The sequence below is a fragment of the Bubalus kerabau genome, chromosome 15, assembly GCF_029407905.1.
Source record: "Bubalus kerabau isolate K-KA32 ecotype Philippines breed swamp buffalo chromosome 15, PCC_UOA_SB_1v2, whole genome shotgun sequence".
NCBI classification, from domain to species: domain Eukaryota; kingdom Metazoa; phylum Chordata; class Mammalia; order Artiodactyla; family Bovidae; genus Bubalus; species Bubalus kerabau.
The window spans coordinates 42,363,833-42,381,648 of record NC_073638.1 but is presented as its reverse complement, the minus strand read 5'-3'; the positions used below and the strand labels follow the sequence as shown (position 1 = coordinate 42,381,648).

The 17,816-nt window shown below is 47.4% G+C and overlaps 2 protein-coding genes and 1 long non-coding RNA gene across 5 annotated transcripts in view; 2 read left to right on the top strand and 1 right to left on the bottom strand.

The window, feature by feature from the left end:
* Positions 1-17,816, top strand: part of AMPD3 (adenosine monophosphate deaminase 3) — a 296,752-nt gene that overhangs the window by 89,954 nt on the left and 188,982 nt on the right. The window lies entirely within an intron of this gene.
* Positions 10,083-11,909, top strand: ADM (adrenomedullin). 3 transcript variants are annotated; one of them, XM_055548664.1, is made up of 5 exons: positions 10,083-10,276; positions 10,357-10,458; positions 10,703-10,821; positions 10,972-11,121; positions 11,359-11,909. In XM_055548664.1, the coding sequence occupies exons 3-5, from the start codon at positions 10,724-10,726 to the stop codon at positions 11,675-11,677; spliced, it is 567 nt and encodes a 188-aa protein (XP_055404639.1). In that variant the 5' UTR covers positions 10,083-10,276; positions 10,357-10,458; positions 10,703-10,723; the 3' UTR covers positions 11,678-11,909. The 3 variants fall into 3 exon arrangements, with proteins under 3 accessions (XP_055404639.1, XP_055404637.1, XP_055404638.1); XM_055548662.1 differs by having other exon boundaries at positions 10,092-10,276; positions 11,356-11,909; XM_055548663.1 differs by lacking the exon at positions 10,357-10,458 and having other exon boundaries at positions 10,094-10,276; positions 11,356-11,909.
* On the bottom strand, positions 12,600-17,287 carry LOC129628961 (uncharacterized). Its single transcript, XR_008703018.1, has 3 exons — positions 15,433-17,287; positions 14,213-14,467; positions 12,600-13,052 (listed from the first exon to the last, which is right to left on the bottom strand). It is a non-coding gene; the product is annotated as an uncharacterized LOC129628961 (long non-coding RNA).

Genomic DNA, 17,816 nt, shown 5'->3' with positions numbered 1-17,816 from the left:
CTCCAGGTATATGTATATAAAGACACCATGTATTTGTATACACATGTGAACATATTTAGCATACACTGGAACTGTATTTTGCTTCTCAGCCAACAGCTGCCAGTCTGCTGAAACTGATAAGCCCTGACAAGGCAGCCTGATTACTGAGGTTGGCTGAAGGCCAGACCATCCCCTGAGATAACCACCATCACCTCTCACCAAAAAGGGACTAAAGCAAACCCAGATTTGTTTTACTGAAGTGGGGCAGGAGTGGGAGGGAGGAAGACTATGCTTTATAAGACAAAAGGAGCTGATTACTAGTAAGCAAGAACAATCAGCCTGCTCTTCCTACGTTCAGCTGTTGTAGAGTAAGTGGTTGATCTATACAGTGATTTCAAGTGCTTCCTGTGGTTAGCCACTAAAGTTCAGAGAGGCAATATGACAGTTCGATTTGACCAAGCAGGGCTGGGGCCTGTTCAAATGGTCTCTACCAACCAATAACAAAGGAGACTAAGCAGCTGTGGTAGATTCCCTGCTCCATTGCCACATCTCCATCCACTCAATTGCCCAAACAAGAAACAATGATTGCTATGCTTGCCACCTGCCTCTCTCATAACCCTATATTCATCCCTCAGTCCTACTGATCCTGCCCCACAAATATGTATGCTTCTCTCCCCACTCACTGCCACCCCACTCATCAGCCACTATCACCTTCCACCTTGACTATTGCAATAGTTTCCCAACTGCTTTCCCTGCTTCACTGGCAGTCCCAGACTTTCCTAGTAGGTAAAACATCAGGACGGGAAGTAGATTATGAACACTTGTCATCAAATTAAATCTGTATAGGAAACGTACTATTTCTACCTTGAGTGTGTATGTTTAGGGTGCAGGAAGGAGACTTCAGAGGTGGCTAACAGAAATTATCGTGCAGTTGCTTTCATGTGTGTAATTATATGAATAATTGAATCTTGACACATAAAGTACCTCTGACATTTAGCAGTATAAATAGGTGCTGTGAGATTGCAGGCTGCTTTAACTTAGATTGCATGTCTATTTGGTGAGTGGGACTGGCTGTGGAATGTGCAGAGACCAAAGCAAAATGAAAATGTAGGAGTCTCTCTGTTCAAAAATTATTAAGAATTTCAAAGCAGAAACAAGCAGAACATGAAATCAAGTGTGAGTCCCTATGTGACTGAACAGGATGCACATCCATGAAGACAGCTCTGTTGGTGACATTTAGGACTGAGTACGTGTGTGCGTGTTGAGATTATGTGGGGACTAGGCCCTCGCCAGTCTCTCCAGGGCGCCACCACTGCATGCTCCCCCTCTCTTCCTCTGTAATCCAGTCATCACACTCGATTGCCACAGTGACCTTTTAAATAAATGTATATATAAACTGAAAACTTTCACTTTTCACTTTCATGCATTGGAGAAGGAAATGGCAACCCACTTCAGTGTACTTGGCTGGAGAATCCCAGGGACTGGGAAGCCTGGTGGGAGGCCGTCTACGGGGTCACACAGAGTCAGACATGACTGAAGTGACTTAGCAGCAGCAGATCATATCTCTCCCATCTTCAGACCTGTTAATAGCTTCCCAAATCACTCTGAATAAAATGCAAAATCTTCATTATATTCCAAAGGGCCCTATTTACTCTAACTTTGATAACCTCCTTAATCTCATGTCATGCCTCTCTTCTCCCTCACACAGTGAATTTCAATCTCCTTTTGTCTCCCCTAACGTCCCAAGTTCTTTCTCACCTCTAAGCATTTGTGCATACTATTTCCTCCATTTGGAACATTCAGATCAGATCAGTCGCTCAGTCGTGTCCGACTCTTTGCAACCCCATGAATTGCAGCACGCCAGGCCTTCCTGTCCACCACCAACTCCCGGAGTTCACTGAGACCCACGTCCATCGAGTCAGTAATGCCATCCAGCCATCTCATCCTCTGTCGTCCCCTTCTCCTCTTGCCCCCAATCCCTCCCAGCATCCGAGTCTTTTCCAATGAGTCAACTCTTCGCATGAGGTGGCCAAAGTACTGGAGTTTCAGCTTTAGCATCATTCCTTCCAAAGAAATCCCAGGGCTGATCTCCTTTAGAATGGACCGGTTGGATCTCCTTGCAGTCCAAGGGACTCTCAAGAGTCTTCTCCAACACCACAGTTCAAAAGCATCAATTCTTTAGCATTCAGCCTTCTTCACAGTCCAACTCTCACATCCATACATGACCACAGGAAAAACCATAGCCTTGACAAGACGGATCTTTGTTGGCAAAGTAATGTCTCTGCTTTTGAATATGCTATCTAGGTTGGTCATAACTTTCCTTCCAAGGAGTAAGCGTCTTTTCATTTCATGGCTGCAATCACCATGTGTACTGATTTTGGAGCCCAGAAAAATAAAGTCTGACACTGTTTCCACTGTTTCCCCATCTATTTCCCATAAAGTGATGGGACCAGATGCCATGATCTTCATTTTCTGAATGTTGAGCTTTAAGCCAACTTTTTCACTCTCCACTTTCACCTTTATCAAGAGGCTTTTTAGTTCCTCTTCACTTTCTGCCATAAGGGTGGTGTCATCTGCATATCTGAGGTTATTGATATTTCTCCCAGCAATCTTGATTCCAGCTTGTGTTTCTTCCAGTCCAGCCTTTCTCATGATGTACTCTTCATATAAGTTAAATAAGCAGGGTGACAATATACAACCTTGACAATATATAGCCTTTTCCTATTTGGAACCAGTCTGTTGTTCCATGTCCAGTTCTAACTGTTGCTTCCTGACCTGCATACAAATTTCTCAAGAGGCAGATCAGGTGGTCTGGTATTCCCATCTCTTTCAGAATTTTCCACAGTTTATTGTGATCCACACAGTCAAAGGCTTTGGCATAGTCAATGAAGCAAAACTAGATGTTTTTCCGGAACTCTCTTGCTTTTTCCATGATCCAGCAGACATTGGCAATTTGATCTCTGGTTCCTCTGCCTTTTCTAAAACCAGCTTGAACATCTGTAAGTTCACGGTTCACGTATTGCTGAAGCCTGGCTTGGAGAATTTTGAGCATTACTTTACTAGCGTGTGAGATGAGTGCAATTGTGTGGTAGTTTGAGCATTCTTTGGCATTGCCTTTCTTTGGGATTGGAATGAAAACTGACCTTTTCCAGTCCTGTGGCCACTGCTGAGTTTTCCAAATTTGCTGGCATATTGAGTGCAGCGCTTTCACAGCATCATCTTTCAGGATTTGGAATAGCTCAACTGGAATTATATCACCTCCACTAGCTTTGTTCGTATTGATGCTTTCTAAGGCCCACTTGACTTCACATTCCAGGATGTCTGGCTCTAGGTCAGTGATCACACCATCGTGATTATCTGGGTCGTGAAGATCTTTTGTACAGTTCTTCTGTGTATTCTTGCCATCTCTTCTTAATATCTTCTGCTTCTGTTAGGTCCATACCATTTCTGTCCTTTATTGAGCCCATCTTTGCATGAAATGTTCCTTTGGTATCTCTCATTTTCTTGAAGAGATCTCTGGTCTTTTCCCATTCTGTTGTTTTCCTCTATTTCTTTGCATTGATCGCTGAAGAAGGCTTTCTTATCTCTTCTTGCTATTCTTTGGAACTCTGCATTAAGATGTTTATATCTTTCCTTTTCTCCTTTGCTTTTCGCTTCTCTTCTTTTCACAGCTATTTGTAAGACCTCCCCAGACAGCCATTTTGCTTTTTTGCATTTCTTTTCCATGGGATGGTCTTGATCCCTGTCTCCTGTACAATGTCACCAACCTCATTCCATAGTTCATCAGGCACTCTATCTATCAGATCTAGGCCCTTAAATCTGTTTCTCACTTCCACTGTATAATTGATTTGGGTCATACCTGAATGGTCTAGTGGTTTTCCCTACTTTCTTCAATTTAGGTCTGAATTTGGCAATAAGGAGTTCATGGTCTGAGCCACAGTCAGCTCCTGGTCTTGTTTTTGCTGACTGTATAGAGCTTCTCCATCTTTGGCTGCAAAGAATATAATCAATCTGATTTCGGTGTTGACCATCTGGTGATGTCCATATGTAGAGTCTTCTCTTGTGTTGTTGGAAGAGGGTGTTTGTTAGGTCTCCCTAATCTTGCTTTTCCTTCAGAACACTTCAGTTTTAGTTCAGTCGCTCAGTTGTGTCTGACTCTTTGCGACCTCATGGACTGCAGTATGCCAGGCCTCCCTATCCATCACCGACTCCCGGAGTTTACTCAAACTCATGTCCATTGAGTCAGTGATGCCATCCAACCATCCCCTTCTCCTATCTTCAATCTTTCCCAGCATCAGGGTCTTTTCAAATGAGTCAGTTCTTTGCATCAGGTGGCCAAAGGATTGAAGTTTCAGCTTCAGCATCAGTCCTTCCAATGAATATTCAGGACTGATTTCCTTTAGGATGGACTGGTTGGCTCTCCTTGCAGCCCAAGGGACTCTCAAAAGTCTTCTCCAATACCACAGTTTAAAAGCATCAATTCTTCTGCGCTCAGCTTTCTTTATAGTCCAACTCTCACAGCTATACATGACTACTGGAAAAACCATAGCTTTGACTAGACGGACCTTTGTTGGCAAAGTAATGTCTCTGCTTTTTAATATGCTGTCTAGGTTGGTCATAACTTTCCTTCCAAGGAGCAAGTGTTTTTTTAATTTAATGGCTGCAGTCATCATCTGCAGTGATTTTGGAGCTTCCCCCACAAAAAAAAATAAAGTCTGTCACTGTTTCCATTGTTTCCCCATTTATTCGCCATGAAGTGATGGGGCCAAATGCCATGATCTTAGTTTTCTGAATGTTGAGTTTTAAGCCAACTTTTTCACTCTTCTCTTTCATGTTCATCAAGAGGATCTTTAGTTCTTTGCTTTTTGCCATAAGGGTGGTGTCATCTGCATATCTGATATTATTGCTATTTCTCCCAACAATCTTGATTCCAACACTTACCAAGTTTGTAATCAGGTACTTATTATTCCTATGAGGATTTGCTTATATTTGCCTACCCTACATGCTATAAGCTCACTGTGAGCAAGAATGATACTTGCATTAATGATTATTGTATGCCTAGCATTTAGCACAGAGAAAGGCATGTAATACACGCTCAGTAAATGTTGAAGGAACAAATGACTTTCAAATCATGTAGGCTCATACATTAGAATTGCCTCATTCTGCCAGTTTTAATCTGATAGTACAGTATCCCCAGCTGGAGGCAGGTGGCATGATGGTGGTTCCCTCTCATTAACACCATTCTCATTGGCTAAGTTCAGTTCAGTCGCTCAGTCATGTCCAACTCTTTTGCAACCCCATGAATCACAGCATGCCAGGCCTTCCTGTCCATCACCAACTCCCGGAGTTCACTCAGACTCATGTCCATCCAGTCAGTGATGCCATCCAGCCATCTCATCCTCTGTCGTCCCTTTCTCCTTCTGCCCCCAATCCCTTCCAGCATCAGAGTCTTTTCCAATGAGTCAACTCTTCGCATGAGGTGGCCAAAGTACTGGAGTTTCAGTTTTAGCATCATTCGGGAAAGACTAGAGATCTGTTCAAGAAAATTAGAGATACCAAGGGAACATTTCATGCAAAGATGGGCTCAATAAAGGACAGAAATGGTATGGACCTAACAGAAACAGAAGATATTAAGAAGAGGTGGCAAGAATACACAGAAGAACTGTACAAAAGATCTTCACGACCCAGATAATCACGATGGTGTAATCACTCATCTAGAGCCAGACATCCTAGAATGTAAAGTCAAGTGGGCCTTAGAAAGCATCACTACGAACAAAGCTAGTGGAGGTGATATAATTCCAGTTGAGCTATTCCAAATCCTGAAAGATGATGCTGTGAAAGTGCTGCACTCAATATGCCAGCAAATTTGGAAAACTCAGCAGTGGCCACAGGACTGGAAAAGGTCAGTTTTCATTCATTGGCTAAAGATGACCCCAAATGATCTAATCATCTCTATTATACTGCATTTTTTAATGTCATTCATTGTGCTACCAGTAGTAAATTTTTCTTAAAGTCATTTCACCTCATTCTGTTCTAGATGTTAGTATAAGAAGTTTTTATACGTTAACCATCTTCTCTGTGTTCTCCTTTATCTGTCCTACAGCAACTTATATTCTTTAAGCTTCAGGGAGGTTTGTCTTCTGGCTTTATCAGATACAAGGACTGATTATTTCTGTCCATATGTTTTGTGCAAGAGCACAAAAATGAGGCAGCAAAAGCATTTATTTTCTTTTTGCTGATGTCCTGGAAAATTCTATGCCCTACAAATAGAGAGGTTAACTGCCCTCATCTACCACTCCAAGACAGAAATTAATGCAGTAGAAACAGTACTTTTTATTGCATCAGCATTGGTCCACCTCCTGAAACCATATGTTTATTTTATACTTAAATTGGTTTGTGTACATGTGCATTTTTCTGGAAAGGATCTATATCTTATTAGCTCCTTAGAGAAGTCAGAGATTTAAAAAAAAAAAAAAACACAAAACCAAGTACCCTGAGCTTTGTATCCTGCTTTACTTTTTCTCCTGACTAAATTTGAGAAGCTGATTGGCTCCTTTCTCTAAACCACTTGGTGTTTTGACTCCCAGATGCTTCTTGAAAGTTGTTTTCAAATGGAATTGGTAAACAAGCCTCAGCAGAGGCATTTTGAACCATATGAATAATAAATGCATTATAAACATTCCTGTTTGAAAAAAGAGGCATCAGAGATAAATATGCAATGCACTTAGCTACTCAAGTTTAGTTATTCTTATTAATATTATTAATACTATTTATTGTTTCTCATTTCTTTTCTTCATGACCTGAGTGTGGTCACACTGGCTTTAGGGACTGCGTCCACAGTGTTAACTGAGAAGCCACCACCAAAATTTTTTTAAAACTCCAAACATTACTAAGAATAAGGCTTGGATTTAGGGCCTAAAAATAATTCAGTTGGAATGTGAAGTTGAGACACCATTATACAACAAGGCTTCTGGCATGTTTGTATATCCGTATATATGATGTCAGCATACATATAATTATTACAATGCTTTGGGGGTTTATTTACAACATGACCTTTTAAAAAATTCTTGGACACAAAAAGAAGTGGATCTTCATTAACCAGATTGTTCTTCTGTTTCTCTCACTTGTTTTGCCAGTGAGATTTTAAAGATGTTTCTTCCTGCACTTCCTTCCTTCCTTCCTTGCACTCTGTGTGACTCTACAATCACTGCAACTTGAATGGATGAAAGTCCACAAACCGGCAAAATCAGAACTCCTAGGTTGTTTCTTTCCAAATCCGATATTTAACCGTAAATGCATTCTAGTGATCGTCCCCTCCTTCAACTGTAAGTAAACGAACCCCAGGTTCCAAGGGGGAAAAAAATAGATGCCAACATTTGGCAAAGTTTATAGCTATGTTTCAACTTATACTCCACGGCACTTTGGGAAAACCCTATGGCCCTCGTCTCCGACCCACGTAAACACACACTTTCGAAGATACGGGTGTTCTAGCAAAATCCCGAGCCGCCAAGCCAGGACTCTACTTAAAGAAAGATTTGACGGAGTTCTCAAGCTTCAGACTTCTAAGTGCCAGAGCTACAAGGCGCACCTGGGCTGATAAGGAGCGTGCCCAGGCTCTCAGGTGGGAATTCCTGGCACCGCCCCTACGCCGCTGGCTTAGACACTGGAGCTCGGTGGCATCTCCACTTCTGGGTCGGGTTTGCTTGTTGAAGCCTCTAGTAGCTCAAAACTAAGTCTGCACCAAGAGCAGGCTTCGCGGTCTTTCAGCGGGAGTGAGAGCTCAGCGCCCTCCACCCTCATTCCTTCCCCCATCCCCTCCACCCTCCCTTTCTCCTGGAATCAGGGCTCTCCTAAAGGACACAGCGGGGAGGCCACGAGGTGCAGCTAAAGAGTCCTCTGCAGACCAAACCCCCCAGGGCTGGAGGGATCTGGAAGGAACGAGTCCAGACCACGGGACCTTCCCTGGCTGTGGGCCGGCGCCCAGCTGTCCTTGACCTCCCCAGCAGTCGGAGGCGCGCGCCGGGGAAATGAAAGTAAAAACCTGTCTTGGCACGGACCCAGCTGGAAGCTGGCGACGAGTAGGTCGCATCCGAAGACAAGAGTGACAGACAGCGGGTGCTAGACAGGGTCGCTGCGAAAAGTCAGACTCTCAGCGGACAAACTGAAAGAAAGCGATGAGAAATGGGAGACGAGCGAGAAAAACAGAATAGTTGGGACTGGGGCGGCTCCTGGAAACAGAGCAAGCGTTCAGTAATAACCTGCAGTCTGCGGTGCGGGCCGACCAGCCGCCAAACCTCATCTACTGCGGCGACTGCCCGGAGGCCAGACACGCGGCCCGAATCTTCCGACCCTCAGCGTGTCCAGCCCAAGTCCGAGCCCAAGCCAGGGATCTGTCCCCTACCCGAAGCTGGAACTCAGGTCCGCTCAGGTGACTCCCTCGGGGAAGAGCCCTCAGAATAAATAGCCTCGAGGCGACCATTCCTTCCCCAAGTGCAGTGTCCACCGGTCATTCCTGGGAGTGAAAAGGCGGCTGAGGCAGCAGTGCTCGGCCCAGGCCAGGCAAGCTCCGTGCGCGCTCCAGCGCCAGCCGTCTGTGCACTGGGTCTCAGAACTAGAGTGGCAGGGCAGGTAGGGAGCTTAGGGATCCCCTGAGGGCAAGCTAGATGGGGAAGCTAGAAGGTGGGGGCGTAACTTGCCCAAGTTCATACAGAGAATCGCTGTCGGGTGAGGACTGGAAACTGGTCCACAGAGTTCTAGTGGTCCCTCACCCTCCTCCTGTCAGTCTAGACCCTCAGCTTCAGGACCGGTATCCAGGGTAGTGGGTGACAGAACTACAGAAGCTCTCCTGCAAGAAGGGGGGGAGTCCCGCGGGGCTAAGTTCCCTCCCCAGTTTGACCTCCAGAATTTAAGTAAGAAAGTGAAGTCAAGAAGCAGTGATGGAAGAGCATAAACGGGTGACAAACGTGTTTGGGGGTGATTCATCATGAACAGGCATAAATCCTTGGGCGGGGGCTAGGACTCTCCTCTCCCCCTTGAGGAGATGATGGCCCCAGCCTAGAAAAATATCCATGCCGCGCCCCACTCCATTCTGCCATGCATGCTTCCTGGCCGAGCTGTTAACCACCTTTGGTGTGACTTTGAGCAAATGCTTACCCCTCTGGACTTTAGTTTTCTCATTTCACCAAGTAGAAAATTGATGTTACCTTCCTTGTCTAACTCAAGGGTAGGTGTGAGGATCAAAGGAGATCGGGATGTGGCCATGATTTGTAAAGTGTAAAGCGATTAACATACGTGAAGCATTAGTGTGCTCCTTGGCAGTAAATCCTCACGTTTACAAGGGGTGAATGAAGGCTCCAAGGGCAGTCAGGCAAACTCTCAGGTTGTAACCTTATAAGGCATAATTTGATTACAAGGGGGGAAAAAACGAAACTGTATTCTTCGTCCTAATTTTGGTTATTCCTATATTTCCAAACAGGCATGCAAATTCTGAAACTTCAGGTGACTCCCCACTCTAACTCCCAATTCTCAAATTAGCCTTTCGGAGCCTTGCCCCTATTGCGAAATCTTACCAGTCCATCCCCAGAACCCAGAGTCTCGGCCGCTCGGGGTGGCGGTGGGGAGGGGGCGCTGGCGAGCCCCCTCCTCTCAGTAGTGCTCTGTGCCCTGCCCGTGAGGCTCCGTGGGAGTCTGGGGTCGCGGCCAGGTTAGGCACCAAGCCGGCATGGGGTGCTGTCCACTCGAGGCCACAGCTCCCGAGGTCTGGGGTTCGGGTCATCCACGTGGTACCCTGCGCTGGCTCTTGCAGTTCTGTGCCAGACCTTACACTCTGGGCTGCATGGGTCCTAGGTAAGGAAGGACCCCAAGAGGTTGTACCGGCTCTGCTTCGTCTCGGCTTAAGGTCTGAACGCTGTGCCCAGAGAATCAGTACCAGGGCAGTTCCTGCATCAGTCTCCTGGTGCTCATCTCTAAAACTTTCTAGGCATGAGGGATACCCCTCTCCCCAACCTGCAAACCCCACACTCACGGACAAGCAATGCGCGCGCCCGACTATAGAGCGCGCGCCCAAGGGAAGGGAGGGAGGGAGTGCAGGCCGCCTAGGCCCCGCCCCCTGCGCTCTTATAAAGCAGAGGAACGCGAGCCGGCCACTCAGTGGTTTCTTGGTGACACTAGGCGAAACAGCTCGAACCTTCTCACTTTTGGCTTCTCACTGCAGCTTCGACGTCGAGGTTTTGCCACTGCCAGAGCGCCGTCTCAGACTTAATACTCCAAAGAATTTTGGCAGATTACCCCTCAGCAGGTATGCCCGCGGGCGGGGCGGGTTGAAGTTGTGGGGGCTTGCATAGAAGCGCTGAATGAGGGGTACAATCTACTTTGCAGGGTCCTCTGCTGGGTGCGTCCCACATCCCGAGCCCAGCTCGTGGACACAACTGGAACTCCAGAGACCCAGTCCCCTCTGCTCCGTCAGCCAAATTCTGAGAAGTTGAGTGGGGAACCTCTGGGAGCCTGGCGCTGGGCAGCGGCCTCCCCTGCAGGGCCTGTCACCCGCTTGGCGGGTGCAAATGCCGCTGGCGCCTCTCTGCGCCCCTGGGAGATAAGCGTCTGAGTCAGGCGGAGCGCAGGCTCACCCTGGCCGCGCAGGGGGCCCCCCGCTCGCTTCCTTGCCCCGCCCGGCGGTGCGGCAGGCCCACACACTCAAGCTCTGTTCTTTTTTCTCCTTCCCCAGGGTCTGCGCATCGCCGCCGGGATGAAGCTGGTTCCCGTCGCCCTCCTGTACCTGGGCTCGCTCGCCTTCCTAGGCGTGGACACGGCACGGTTCGACGTGGCGGCAGAGTTCCGAAAGAAGTGAGTGGCTGGCAGCGCCTTCCCCAGTCCTGGTACCTGCAACGCAAGGGAAACTGACCAATGGTCGCCGAGGGGTTAGAAATGAAGAGGAATGGGGATGGGCCAAGACCTCGCCAGGACGATTGCGAATGGAGTCTCTTTGTTTTTTAGATGGAATAAGTGGGCTCTAAGTCGTGGAAAAAGAGAACTTCGCGAGTCCAGTAGTTACCCCACCGGGCTCGCCGACGTGAAGGCCGGGTCTGTCCAGACTCTTATTCGGCCCCAGGATGTAAAGGGCGCCTCTCGAAGCCCTCAGGCCAGGTAACTATGCCAGGCGCTGTTGCGGATCCCTTCTCCTTTGCCCTAGCCCTGGGGATCATCAGGGCTGTATTGCAATTGAGATGAAGATGGCAGTTTCCAGCTCCCTCCGGTCTTAGAATGGCTGTTTTCCCGATGACTGGGACCAGAGACCTGCTTGGTGGTGGTGGTGGTGATGGTGGATGTGGTGGGGGAGGGGGGGGGCGGTCTCACATAGCCTTCCTTTCCCGTCTCCAGCAGTCCTGACGCAGCCCGCATCCGAGTCAAGCGCTACCGCCAGAGTTTGAACAACTTCCAGGGCCTGCGGAGCTTTGGTTGTCGCTTCGGAACATGCACGGTGCAGAAGTTGGCGCATCAGATCTACCATTTCACGGACAAGGACAAGGACGGATCCGCCCCCAGGAGCAAGATCAGCCCCCAGGGCTACGGCCGACGGCGCCGACGTTCACTGCCTGAGGCCGGTTTGGGTCGGACTCTATTACAGCCTCCAGAGCCAAAGCCGCGAGGGGCCCCGGACTCCCGGGTGCACCAAGTATTTGCCACCCTCCTTAGGATTTAGGCGCCTGGGCAGCAGCGAACAGTCGCGCTCGCATCTCGCCGGCACCTCTTCGGGCGGGAGGGCTTCCGCGAGCCGAGCCCCTCACTCAGCCTATGGGCCCGGGCTGAGAACAGCCCTGAGAGACCGATAGTCCTGGAGGCACCGTCCGGCAGCCAGAGAGCACTGGCTTTGCAGGAACCCGTCCTCCTCGGAGGGAAGGCAGTGTTCTCTTCCCTCTAATTGGGGCCAGGTGCAGTTTCTCCTCTCCGTGAGCCTGGCAGACGCTCACGGAGAGGAGAAACTGCGAAATAAATGCTGAGACCCTCAGGGGCAAGGGTCTGAGCCACTGCCGTGCCCGCCAACAAACTGATTCCTGATGGGGGTGTCACCCCACCGGGGTGCAAGCCTCACTATTACTTGAACTTTCCGAAACCTAGAGAGGAAAAGTGCAATGAGTGTTGTATATACAGAGATAATTATCAATATTTAAATTTGTTGTTGTCAAGATTTTTTTTGTAACTTCAAATATAGAGATATTTTTGTACGTTATATATTGTATTAAGGGCATTTTAAAGCAATTGTATTGTTCCCCTCCCCTCTATTTTAATAAGTGAATGTCTCAGCGAGATGCAACGTTGTTTGCTGCGTGGAATGTGAGAGTGTGTGCGTGAAAGAGATGAGTTGCCTCTTGTGGAAGAAGAAAACACCGTGTCTGTATAATCTATTTACATAAAGTGGGTGATTTAAGAAGTAGCAAATCAATAAACTGTCTCAATGCTGATTCATTCTCGGGTCACGAGTCTTGGGAGGGAGAGTGTCCCGGGTCTCGGTCTGCCCGGGAGCCTTGGGGTCCGGCCGCCTGGCGTGGAAAGGTTAGGACGGCTGCGCTGGCTGAGCTGCCGGAGTAACCCTCTACGGTGGGACGCGCAGAGCGCGTCTTGCTTGCCGGTCGCGGCTTCGCGGAGATGTTCCAGGTCCCATCCTCGTGGGGTAGGGGGGCCGGGTAGAGTAGAGTGAGCCCTTAGTGGGGAGGTGAACTTGGACTCTCGATTGCGCAACAGAGTCCCAGATTTTATGGAGTCGGTCACGGAACCCCGCGTGAAAGCGCCCCTCGGAGAGTTGGGGTGGTCTCCGAGGCTTTCCAGCTGAGGAGTTTCCCCCTGCCACAGCGGTGCTAAAGTGCTTTTTTGACTCCAGCAAAAAGTGCGAGCTCCTCCGGGAAGTGCTCAGCCGGGCCAGTTAACCCCAGTTCTCTCCCGGCCCAGTGCCCCAGCGAGTCGGCGGGCTCATAAGCGATGCTGCGGCGCCCCCAGCCGGCCGCCTCCGACGTGCCAGAGAGCCGTCAGGAGGTACGTGCGGTTTAATAAGTCCTCCTACGTGGGAGTCAGCACACAGCCTTAATGAAAGAGGAAAGAAAAAAACAGTTTGCAGATGCCAACCAGGACCGCCCCCCCCCAGACCTGTACCGTGGCTCCCTGTTCTGGGACCGTGACTCAGCGCCCACACGCTGCGCCGCGTGCAGCTGCTGACCGGAGGCGGGCCGGACGGACGTGCCGCCGGAACCGTGCGCCTGCGACGGCCTGAGACCTTCATTGTTCCGCCTCTCCTTGCCGCTCTCTTCTTCCTTCCTCCTTCCCAAGACTTTTTCCATTTTTTTTCTACACTTCTCTCCCTTCTTCCTTCCTCCCCTTTGCTTAAATTTATACCTAATCATCTTAGACGGTTGACCCCAGTTCTGGTGATACAAGCCCGACACTGAACTCCAGTGAGTGACTAGAAGGGCAGGGGACATTGAAACAGTTCGGTCAGAAGAGGAGGATAGGAGAAGGCACCCTACTATTGATGTCCCTGTCCCATTGGTCTCAGTCAACATCCTGGAGACCCAGGATGGAGTTCTACTCCCTGCCTTTCCACTTTAAAGCATGACTGAAACGGTGCTTCTGGGTGATCTCAGAAACCTTCCTGGTGAAGAAAATCTGATGGTGAGTTTGAATAATAAAAGTGTTTCCAGGGCAGCCTACCTTGTTTTTGTTTTTGCATCCATTGCATACCACAAGGTCCCTTCTGAGGGCCTAGAATCGTTCCTTTCAGAAAAAGCCTGAGTGAGGCTGAGAGAGGGCCAAGGTCTGGGGTCCAGAGACTGCCTGCTTCTGAAGCAGTTTCCAATTCAGACAAAGTAGATCCTGGTATGTGGAATGTCTTTGAAGATCATCTGAGGCCTCTGTTTTGAGCACCTGGCTGTTGAACCTGTAGTCTTCATATAGTTCATTGTCCTATTTGACCTTAATTTTATGAGGTTTGTTAGGATTCTAGGGGTTACAAATGCAGCAAGAGCCCATCCTGTCCTCAAGATTCTTCTAGTAAAATTCACTTAGAGGGAGCTCTGTGCCAGGCACTGCACAAAGTGCATGGGATGTATTGGAAGAGTAACTACAAAATCCAGTTTTGGAATTCCCATGCCAGTGAGTGGTTTTGAGTGGTCTGAAGGGGCTACAAAAACCAGAGAGCCACAAACACTTCAGGCTTGCAGACAGTGACTCGGGGTTAAATACTCACCCTTCTCCTTGAGCCAACGTTTGTCCCATAGCCACAGAGCCCTTCAGCCAAACCTCACCCTGGCAGAGTTTCAGCCAGCAGGCAAAGCTGCCAAAGGCAGGTTGGGCACTAGCTTAGGGCTGTTCTGAACAGGGAGCAGGCATTTGCCTTCTGCCCAGGGAGTCTTATGACTCCCTTCAGGGAATCCAAGGCAAGTGAAAGAGATGGTTCAGCTCTGAGATGAAGAGGCAGCTGCTCAGATGGAGTCCTTCCCAACTAAAAAAAAAAAAAAAAAAAAAAAAAATCAGTGATTGGAGATGTGTCTGAAGAGACAAGAGATCTTCCTTAAACCAATCCAGTACAAGTTCTGAATTGACTGAAGGTCATCATCAAACCGTGGAGACCTTCTCTGTGAACCATCCAACCTTCCTTCTGAATTTTTTTTTTTCTTTTCCTAAGGTGTCAAAGCCTGTCAGGATAAGGCCTCTTGATTCCAAGAACACATCGTTTATCAACAGTGATGAGTCATTTGTGAGCTGATCCGACCTGTCGGCGGCTGAAGAGTAGCCACAGCTTTTATCTTTAGCTACTGTTGCTGGCTGTGGGAATGGTACCATCCATTTGTAATCAAACACAATGTACCAAGCAGTTTCTTCAAAAGCTGACACCTTGGCTGAACAGCTAAGGGTGGAAGGGAATGATGGGGAGAAATGGAAACCAATTTCTTTTTTTAGCACCTGCTTTGTATCTGACATTCTCCTTGCCACTTTAATCTCTTATCTCATTTAATTCTTACAGCAGCCTTGTGGAGTGGGTGTTACTATCTCTGTTCTGTCTGCGGATAAAGAGGCTGAACCTCAGAGACGTAAAGTAACTAAGCCAAGGTCACACAGTGAGTAATCAGGACTGGAGTTTGGATTTGCACTCAAGTGCTACAGGCTATTTTGATGCTATGAAGACATAGAGAGTAAGGTGGGATAATTTTAACATTTGTATTCTCAAGCCAGATGTCCCCAAATGTCCTCTAATATGAGGATGGCTTGGGTAGGTGATTTCCACCTGTGGTTCTGAAAGATTTACATGAGGCTGGTAGGACTGGAAACCAGAATGGTTTCAGTGGTATGCTCAGTGAGTGCAAAATAAATAAATGAAGTGAGTTTTAAAATTCTTGGACCTGGTTTGAAGCAGGGATTATAAATCAGAAATAGTCTCTTTTTCCCCCCCTGAGCTAAGCTACTGACCTCTTTGGTTTTTGTTGCCAAATATAGTTAGAACATACACTGAAGACCTCAAGAGCTGGCTTCTGAGAGGAAGGCCTTCTGAGCTATTCCTGGCCAAACCCAGCTCCACACTGCAGGTCTTGAGTCGCCTGGAAGGACACCTGTGTCTACAAAGCTGCAAATAGAGTTTCCACCCTTAGGTGGAAGCTTTGTCTTTGGCAACAGCTGCCCAGGCCAGCTTTTCAGCTGACAAGAGTTCTGAGTGCTGCCCCTCCTTTCCCCAGCTGGAAAGCCAAGGGCCTTGTTAGCTTGGGTCCCACAGAGCTTTTTGACAAAGCCTGATTGGAGGCTTGGTCTTCATTTGCATGGGAAGAAGGGTGAGGCTAGATAGCTATTTGGTGGTCCCACTGGTCTCGTTCCAGAGTTATTTTGGAACATTCTGGAAAAATAATAAAATGACTGTGACCACACAGGCAGATGAATTTACTAGGTTATTGTACATCTATCAAAAACCAAGAAAGTAGTTCTGAGTATTAAGATGAGTTTTTGAGAAAGAAATGCATGTTACTTATTATACAGTATTTATTCAGTGTAAAAAAAAGAAATGATTCACCTTTCATACCATTCCCAGAGAGATAACCACGGCTAATATTTTAGTGTTTACCTTTTAAGACATTTTTAGACGTATACACAGATCAGATCAGTTGCTCAGTCGTGTCCGACTCTTCACGACCCCATGAATCGCAGCACGCCAGGCCTCCCTGTCCATCACCAACTCCCTGAGTTCACTCAGACTCACATCCATTGAGTCAGTGATGCTATCCAGCCATCTCATCCTCTGTCATCCCCTTCTCCTCCTGCCCCCAATCCCTCCCAGCATCAGAGTCTTTTCCAATGAGTCAACTCTTCGCATGAGGTGGCCAAAGTACTGGAGTTTCAGCTTCAGCATCATTCCTTCCAAAGAAATCCCAGGGCTGATCTCCTTCAGAATGGACTGGTTGGCTCTCCTTGCAGTCCAAGGGACTCTCAAGAGTCTTCTCCAACACCACAGTTCAAAAGCATCAATTCTTTGGCGCTCAGCCTTCTTCACAGTCCAACTCTCACATCCATACATGACCACAGGAAAAACTGAACTTGAGTGCAGAGAGCTGAATTAAACATACTCCTCAGTTTAAGGCAAGTTGTTGTTATCCGTCTTTGCAAGGCTTCTCTCTTGTTGTAATTATTTTTCTCCTTTATTTCCCGTCCCCCTTCCTACTTCCTCCACAGGAACTGTCTTTCATATGTTTGATACTTTACTTATTCTATGTTTATAATCCTGTAAAATTGTTTTGTGGTTTTGTGACTATGTGTTTGCATGTGTATGTGTTCTGTGTGAAGCACTTTATCATTCCAAACTTGTTTTTTTCCAATTAATCAGTATCAGTTGTTCTTTTCAGGAACAAAGACCTGCTGATTTCAGGACTTAATAATGCTTAGGTTCTTGATGTCTCATCGCAGAAAGAATTCGGTGAGAGACAAAGTGATAGGTTAAGAAGTGGATTATTTAGAGAGAAGTGCACTCCACAGAGTGTGGGCCATCTCAGAAGGAGAGAGCAGCCATGACTATGTGTTTTTAACATACAAGTATATTGTGTTAAAATTTTTCCATGGAGTCGCTAAAGAGTCAGACATGACTGAGCGACTTCACTTTCACTTTCATGCATTGGAGAAGGAACTGGCAACCCACTCCAGTGTTCTTGCCTGGAGAATCCCAGGGACGGGGGAGCCTGGTAGGCTGCAGTCCATGGGGTCACGAAGAGTCGGACACAACTGAGTGACTTCACCTTTACTTTTCACTTTCATGCATTGGAGAAGGAAATGGCAACCCACTCCAGTGTTCTTGCCTGGAGAATCCCAGGGACGGGGGAGCCTGGTGGGCTGCCGTCTTGGGGTCGCACAGAGTCGGACACGACTGAAGCGACTTAGCAGCAACAGCGTATTGTGTTAAAAATTTTCCTACTTTTTCTTACTAACCACTTAAAAAAATAATTATCCAAGTAGATTATTCCTTCTTACAGCTGCATATTATGGAGTAACAATGCATCTACCACATTTTAATTTTCTTGTCTCTTAATGAGAGACACTTGGGTTGCCTGTAGCACCCGTTTGCCACCAATAATGTATACAAGAACATCCTGTTTCATGTCCTCTAATGGATCTGAATAAGAATTTCTTCAGATTATATATCCAGAAGTGGCATCAAAAGACTTCTGCAGACAATGCTAAATTTTGTGAGATTACTCTTCAGAACACCTGTAACCAGTTTGTATTCCCACCAGCAGTGCATGTTCCTACCTCCCTGTGTCCCTGTCAACCTCTGTATAGATTCACGTTTGCCATCCAAAAGGGTATACATTAATAAG